The sequence below is a fragment of the Bactrocera tryoni genome, chromosome 3 (genome assembly GCF_016617805.1).
Source record: "Bactrocera tryoni isolate S06 chromosome 3, CSIRO_BtryS06_freeze2, whole genome shotgun sequence".
Classification (NCBI taxonomy): domain Eukaryota; kingdom Metazoa; phylum Arthropoda; class Insecta; order Diptera; family Tephritidae; genus Bactrocera; species Bactrocera tryoni.
Genome location: NC_052501.1, coordinates 67,389,821 through 67,398,397, shown reverse-complemented (window position 1 = coordinate 67,398,397; position 8,577 = coordinate 67,389,821). Strand labels below are relative to the sequence as shown.

Genomic DNA, 8,577 nt, shown 5'->3' with positions numbered 1-8,577 from the left:
ATATATATATCGTCACCTAAAATGCAAAATAACGTAACATCACTTTTCATAAATTTACAGGCGAAGCAAAACGATATAATAGAAACCACTCATATTGAAAAAAAATTAAATTTTGGTTATAAAATGGTTATATGTTGGTTATTATATCTTACAGCGAATTTCGATTTGTTTTTGTTGATACGCTGTTTCGGATTTGTAGGTATATACGTAGTATATCATTGTTATACGATTATTGAAGAAATCGTCTAGTTCACCTTTCATTTTTATTATACCAGAATTATAGTACTTTATTGCTCTGTACCCAAAATAGAGTACACCAAAAAAAAAATAAAAAAAATCATCGTATTCCATATATGCAAGTCATCGTCAAAAGTTCTTCTTATCTCTAGAGTTGTTACTTTTTTCACTTTCATTCTTATCTTGAATTCCAAATATAACATTAATTACACTTAATATATAGATCGCAAAGCATGATAAGATAGCAAAAAGAACCAAAGAAGGATGGGCTTATTTCGGCTGAAACCTAACTTTTCGTACTCTTGCAAGTTACGGGGATCAAAGTCAGGGAATTACGCTCAGGTGCAAAGGTTTGTTAGTTATATGTGGTCTAGGGCAAGTTTTCAAGCGAAATTCGAAGTCTTCTTATTAAGTTCGGAAATATTTCTATTAAGTTCGAAAATCTGTCTATTAGGTATATGTGGCTATAGAAATTATAAATGCGATTCAACTAATTTTTGACATATAGGCTTAATATTATTAGAAAAGGATTGTATTCGTATTTCTATAATACATATATCCCACAGATTGACCGATATTTTCAATAAGAAGTTTGCGTATTGATCCACATATTCGGTATCTGAAGTTTTGATTAGTTTTGGTTGTAACTTTAAGCTCACTATTCGGGAAAAGTTTTATGCCGATACAATCACTGGCGCTTGATTTGCATTCTGGAAAGTAAAAAATCCGATGGGATTTAAAATTGTGTTTTATGGGCATGGTTGTAGTCCGATTTCGTCATTTTCGCATTAGAATATAGGTTGTCAAGATAACATTTTCTACGAAATTTGGTCGATATCGATGGAGTAAGTCTTAAGTTATGGGTTTCTCGGCTTCCAATTGTGACCACGGCTACTTCTTCTTGCATCAACCTATTTGTAAAATTTAATGTCTCTAACGTATTTATTTATTGATTTATCGAGCTTTTAGTAGTTTTTAACATAGCCGTTAAATGTATAGGGTATGGGCGGAGTAATCACCAGATTTTATCCATTTTTACAGTTTCGTTTGGAGTGCTTAAGGGATTTGTCTCAGAATTCTGATCATTTATATACATATATTACCCTATATCCAACTGAACAACAAAACTATTATACTCTGTACATGTTGTAAGGGTATACAAAATATTTACAAATGCCTTAGAGAGGGTACTTCACATGAAATATTTGTATGTTATCTTTAAGATGACATGAAGTTATGCATCATAGTGGGTTTATAAGCCACTCGTTTGTATTATTTACTATATGTATAATCTTTATTAAGGTCTTAATCTTCACACGCTTTTGCAAATACTTGCGTTGTAGGTTACTGTTGTTGTGTCTCCTACAAAAACGTCCACAAAGTTAGTTAAAATTAGAACATATCTGATGCAAGTCGTGTATGCCGTTTTGTACTGTAATTAAGTTCGTAATTAGTCACTAAAGAGTTAGTCATCAGTAACGTAGGGAATGGAAGTCAGTAATTCGTTCTGAATTTAAAAAAAAAAATTTATGAAATAATGAGAGCTACACAAAAATAGACTAGATATGCATATATGTATGTATGTACATACATTTTCTAATATTTATTGAAATTTTTGATTCCTTGATTACTTAGCCAAGTAGGGGCAAACTAGCTTCTTCCCTAAGCAGTCTCCCGACTTGGGCTTCCATTTATATATTAAAAAAATAGGAATAAAGATTTTTAGTTTGCATTTTTGATATTTCCTCCCTTCTCTTTATTCACTGCTGGCCTTTACTATAATTTTCGTTTTATTTTCGATGTTGTCACAAACGAAAATTTAGTTAGTATCATACAAGTCTAGTTAGTACCATACAAGTACAATATAATTGCGAACTTAGCGGTCAAATGTGTCAAATTCCTCCATCTCTTGTGGATTATTTATCCGAGCCTTGATAGTGACGACACGTACTGAAGAAGTTTATAGCAAAGATCAACAGTCAATAATATTTGTGTAAACTAGGTCAGTCAACTGATAATATTTACACTGTTGGGTAGCGATAAAACACCGCCACCGCCACTTCTGACTTCAACGAATACAAAATACGAATTTTCTGATTTGATAGTGCCGGCCGATAGTGAAAGGCAATTGTTGAAAAGTACTTCGCCGAACTTCTTTTAAAGTCTATCAGTTGTTCAGAGAATGCATTTAGTTGATAAAATGTATCACATAAGGGAGAAGAGGCTCGACTGAAAACTAGAAGAGATAGCAACAGAAAAATTTATCATAAGATGGCTGTAAACCATGGTCGTAAGGCCTATTGCCATTTATGGAGCGATTGCTTGGCGTCAAAGGCAACGCAGTCTTCGGTATGCCTTCAACTATCGAAGATTCGCGTGTATCTGCGCTTCTGACTTTACTTTACAAAGAAGTTCGGAGATACTCTCAGTAGTAAGGCGGAGGGGAACGATTCCATACTACTGAGGAGATGCACTATCAGAGGAACACTTACGGCTCGAAAACACCGGAAGGCATTGGAACAAGCATTGCCGGACCGCATACGAAACTATCTATACCAATGGGATATTTAAAGAGCATCTTTCAAGCAGAAGTCTTTGCTATAAGTCAGTGCGTAGAAGTCTATCTCCACCGCAACCAGCGTACCGCTATACTTAGCGTTAGTCAAGCGGCACTAAAGGCGATTTCAGCATATGGGGTTAAATCGCTTTTAGTGGAGGAGTGTATAGGAAGGCTGAATCGTCTCTCAGTGTGCACCAGTGTACACCTATTCTGGGTGCCGGGGCATAAAGACGTAGTCGGCAATAAGCAGGCTGACGTACTAGCCCACTCTGTGGCAGTGTCCAGAACGATGGGACCAGAACCATGCATTGCAGTGGGATCCCACACTTTAAAGGAGCTGCTTCGAATAGAGGAGAGAGTTGGGAGAGAACAGCATTGGCAGTAGGCAGCAGGAATGCTGCTTCTGGGAGGGTACAACCTTGCAGGATCAACCTCCAACGAGACAAATTCCCCGTACTTGTCGTGCTTTATACAGGGCACTGCAGGCTCGGGAAGCACTTGTAAAATATAGGCATAGGCTCTTGCGCAAACTGCTGGTTCTGCGACAGGGAACAGGAAACTCCATAACACCTGATTCCGGCAATTTGCAGGTTCTATCTACGCGGACAGGGATCACATCACCTCAGTCGCGCCCAGTAGGCTTCTGGAATTGTTCAGGATGCTGGACGTAATTCCAGTAGCGTATTCTATGTGTCAGGCCGACAACTTTTTATTTGACCTGTCACATATCCATATCCATACATCATCGCTGACTGATTGCTTCCAAGCCCAGCGCTGGAATTCATAGCTCATCTATATGTCCGTGCACCCTTAACTCAATTTCAACAAACAACGTCAACTACTGAGCATTGCTATCTCCGTCAACTTCTGTGCGATATGCTACAAATGTCATAATTTATCCCTAGAGCATTTTCGCCGGAAAATTATGACTTGTTTTCATTTCGTTGCTTGCTGTTTCCAGCTTTCAGTTGCCATTTGCCAGCTATGCATACGAGATTTTTGGGCAAGCAAGCTGTCCTGACGCTTGAAAACAAATGTGGCACGCAGGCATCTCCTACTCATCCTCCTGCCCGCAATATCCCCGCCTTTTAGCCGCTTTGCACTCAGCATTCAAGTTGTGCTTCAGCACTTATCTGCTTTACAAATGTTCTGTGCTCGGTGAATAGTCATATTTAATTTACTTGGCACTATCTGGCATGTCTGTGTGCATAAGTACACGACCCGAGTATGTAAGTACACGACACATGCTTGCGTGCGTTCGTGCGTGCACGGAAGTTGGAGCGCAAGTGTGTGCTCGGGTGCAATTCGGTGTGTGCTTAACTATTGTGTCAGAATTGTTTAATTGTTGCATTCAACACCAGCACCGGTCCGAAGTGTAAGCTGCTGGGTGAGGAGTAAGGCATTCAAAAGTGCAACTCATGCAAAGCTTGAGCCATCACTTGAAATGTTGCTCTCTTAAACTATACTGCTCCGTACAGCCGCTTGCTTTGCACTCAACACTTGGGCGTATGCCGGGTCTTGAGCGCTGTTAAAGCTCACTTCGACGCACAATGCTGTTGCTGATGAGTTCCGCTCTGCTGTTGCGTGCAGTCGCACAGTCCAAAATCTGTTTGGTCATTGCTTGCGTGCGGCGACCTTTACCAGTTATAAGTGCACCGATTAAGTCGTAGAAGATTGTGCAAACGAAATAAACTTGTTGGCTTCTGCATAATTTAAAGTTGCCACACCGACACGTGCATGTAAATTTGATGATGAACAGTGGTACGCTGGCAATGTAAATGCTAACAAATATACAATATATGTATATATATGTATATGTATGTATGTATAGTACTAATAAAAACCAACTTGTTTTCGCTGTGTACCTTCAACTAATGGGGATACATAAAAAGTTCTCCCGCAGGACCTTTAGAAAGAAACGTCATAAATGTTAGCACATATTTGAACCAAAACATCGAGACATAATCTAAAAGTATTGCCCAAGCGCTCTTCCGTAAACAATGTCAAAGATCCAACACTATTTGTGACATGAAAAATTTTCTCTCAAAATTTGACGTCCCTTCTGGGGCGATTAAAAGTCTTCCAAGAATACTTACAATGTGAATTGACAGCATATACGATTCATATTTCCCGCTACTGGCAGAACATCATGGATCATGGATCACGCCATGAAAATATTATTTAACTATGCTGAACTTGCGAAACAGTGCGCCTATGTACTAAACCCTTAAGTCCGGCTTCTGTAGCTTGTGGATGAGCCTGCGGAGCCGTTGAGCACTATTTGGCTGGGCCAAAAATGCCTCCTCACACATCCCTGCCGACCCTTAACTCGTATTGGTATACATCAAAAGTAAGTACACTAAAAAAACAGGTTTAAGAAAACCGTCGAAGATCACATATCTTATTATTCTTCTTTATTACCGTAGACACCGCTTACGCGACTATAGCCGAGTTTACAACAGCGCGACAGTCGTTCTTCCTCTTCACTGTATGGCACCAATTGGAAATTTCAAGTGTAGCCAGGATTTTCCAACGGAGTGCAATCTTCCTCTTTCTCTGCCTCTCTCGACGGGTACTGTGTCGAATACTCTCAGCGCTGAAGTGTTTTTATCAATTCGGACAATTTGAACTAGCCAGCGCAGCCGCTGTCTCTGAACTATGTCAATCTCGTCGTTCAGCTCATCGTTCCATCGACGGCGGTATACGCCGTTGCCAACGCGCAACGAGCATACACCTTTCGCAGAACATTTCTCTCGAAAACTCGTAACGCCATTTCATCAGATTTTGTGATCGTTTATACCCATGCAACATATATCTGGACTGGGATGATGAGTTACTTGTAAAGTTTGGTCTTTGTTCGTCGGGAGAGGACTATATTTCTCAATTGCCTACTCAGCTCGAAGTAGCACCTGTTGGCAAGAGTTATTCTCCGTAGGATTTCGAAGCTGGCGCTGTTGTTGTTGTTAATTCTGGTTCCAAGATAACCGAAATTATCCACTACTTCGAAGTCAGCAATGACGTGTGATGAACTAACGGCGCGGATGTTGAGGCCAATGAAATGAATATCATCGGTGTAAGCCAGATACACACAAATTTTAAGTCTTGTTGTTGAGTAATTTATTGTTGTACTATTTTCTAAAGTTTTCTAGTTACATATATTTTATTTTCTATTCTATTTTTGCTCCATGACAACCTCATCACATTCATATGGTACACTAATTTATACGGTAAAATATATGCAAAATACTTTCCCAGACCATCTAAGCATAAAAAAAGCAAAATCGATAATTTAAGCGAAAGAAAAAAGCAAAAAACAAAACCATTAATCCAATTTTAGTTATTTAAAATTTATTCATTTTACTTTAAAGTTAAATAAATTAAATACTATGAAATCGCTTGATACTTTAAGAGCTAACGATCTGCTCTACATTCAAATGAATGCCATCTTTGCTGTTTAACACGAAGCTATCCATTTTAAAATCGAGCGGCACTTTCGTTTGGGGAGCCAATGTAAATTTGAAGTTTTTGAGTAACAAGGCCATACCAACCAAGGCCTGCATTTGACCAAAACGTAGACCAATACAATTGCGTGGACCCTCGCCGAACGGCAGCCAAGACATGGGATGACGCTTAGCTACGGCTTCGGGTTCAAAACGTGTGGGATCGAAACGTTCTGGATCCGGATAGATTTCGGGATCACGATGAATAGCATCGATGGGTATAATCACGGTAACGCCCTTCTCGATGACATGCTTCGTATTCGGCACATGATAATCGTTCATTGTACGGCGCATAGTTATCGTTGCGATCGAATATTTACGTAGGGTTTCTATAAAATGAAACAACAACAGTAATAAAAACAATAATTACATAGTACCTTGCACTCATACCGCAAAATATTTGGTATAAATATTGCATTTCGCGCACACCCTCGTATGTGATTTCGCCATCGTAACGCGCCGACACAGACTCAATCTCGGCGCGCGCCTTGTCTTGGATTTCCGGATGCAACGCCAGCTCAAAGAGCGCGAAACTCATCGTACTCGAACTCGTTTCGAAGCCGGCGAGAAAGAACACAAACGACTGTGCGGCAATTTCGTCCAAACTCAAGCCATTCTCTTGCTTTTTAAGTTCCAGCAGTAGATTGAGAAAATCGTTACGCTGTATGCCAGTCTGCTCGCGATACGAGACCGTATCGTGTACGACCTTGCGGAAAAATGCGCTGACATCATTTGGCGTCATTTTAATACCTAACTTGCGCGCCAAGTTCGGATAGGCTTGTGCGAAAGCAAACACCAAACGTCCATGCCGACGCTGCGAGAAGACCTTTTTGCCCATAACACGAAACTCCGTATTCGGTTCGTTCAGACTATTGCACTCGAGACCGAAGGCGCAACCACCTATCACATCGGTGGTGAAGCGCGCCAACAGATCTCTTATTTCAATGCCTTGCTTTGACGCGTCAGCATCACCTGCAAGTGTTGTCGCCTCCTGTTGCAATACCTTAACGAACTCCTTCGCGACCGCCACGACTGTTGGGAACATATATTTCATTTTGGCCGATGTAAAAGTCGGCGTAAGTTTAGCGCGCATGTGCCGCCAACTAGCGCCGTCTAAATTGAAGACATGCCCGGAAATCGGATCATCTTTCACATTATAGTAGTTGCCGCGATTAATGAAATTCGCAAAATCTTTAACCAAAACATTCCTGATCAAATCGAGATCGAAAAGCACGACCGCTGCACGCAGCGACAAGTAGAAACCGCCAAATGGCGCAACATGTTTATATTTCTGATAGAAATTGTGGAAGGGGTCGCGTAATGTCTGTGTGATCCCCACACCGCGCATATTGCCGTAGAGTAGCGAGGGTTTATCGTACACCACACCACGTTCCGCCCAATAGTTGAGCCCCTTGCGATACCACAAAAAGAGCAGCGTTGCGGCGGCAATAAAGAGATACACCGGTATCCAAAGTGATAAAAACGTCATTATTTTTGTTATTTTTTTTTTGTTTTTTTGCAATCACTTTATACTAGTATTTTTTGCACTTTTGCTTTGTGCACTTTTTTCTTACTAGCACTTCGCGCGAGAAAGCCCGGCGAACGCTTCGGCGTACGTTCGAACACAAACTAACGGGAAACAGCTGTTGTGACGAACGAACGGGTTGATGTGCAAGCGCGAAACAACGAATTGTCACGGAGCGGAGCGACGCTGAGAAGCTTGCTTTTTGTACTGTGTGCGCTGTTGATGCGTCGTTTGTTTTTATTAGAACTGATAACGAATTGCAAGCGCGCAGATAATTATTTTGTAGGTGAACTGCGCTTCGGACACGTTACGCGAGCTATCCGTTTGTTGTATTGGTTTTAATTGAGTGAAATTAAATTTCATGAAAATACTGACTAAGGCCAGGCATAAAGCGGTGTGGTGAGCGAAACAGCTGCGAACGTAGTTAAAAAGAGTTTAGAGCGAAAACAATACGATTTTTTCACAACAACTATGTTCCCTTTTGTTTGTTGTATGTTATTTGAATAATATGACATAATATATTTTGAATTTTTTGAACTCTTTTTATTTGATTTTTAGATTATCTGTTTCATTTCGACTATTTTATTTTATCTGTTTCTCCTCACTATGCGCGGCTTTCACTTGATACTGACTCGCTTGATCTTGGACTTTGCTTTATGCGTCGTTCAGTCATTGCCTTTTCTGATTTTTATCGTCGCTTGTATCTGTAACTTAAATACAGGTGTGTATGCTTTTAATGACACTGCAAAAATTCC

General features: G+C 40.2%; 2 protein-coding genes across 2 annotated transcripts in view; both read right to left on the bottom strand.

Annotated features, from left to right (window-relative positions):
• The window catches only part of LOC120770341 (nyctalopin), a 262,497-nt gene that overhangs the window by 176,042 nt on the left and 77,878 nt on the right, over positions 1-8,577 (bottom strand). The gene's annotated exons all lie outside the window — the stretch shown is intronic.
• LOC120770342 (cytochrome P450 6a2-like) lies at positions 6,124-8,322 on the bottom strand. The gene is made up of 2 exons (XM_040097740.1): positions 6,688-8,322; positions 6,124-6,626 (listed from the first exon to the last, which is right to left on the bottom strand). The coding sequence occupies exons 1-2, from the start codon at positions 7,784-7,786 to the stop codon at positions 6,202-6,204; spliced, it is 1,524 nt and encodes a 507-aa protein (XP_039953674.1). The 5' UTR covers positions 7,787-8,322; the 3' UTR covers positions 6,124-6,201.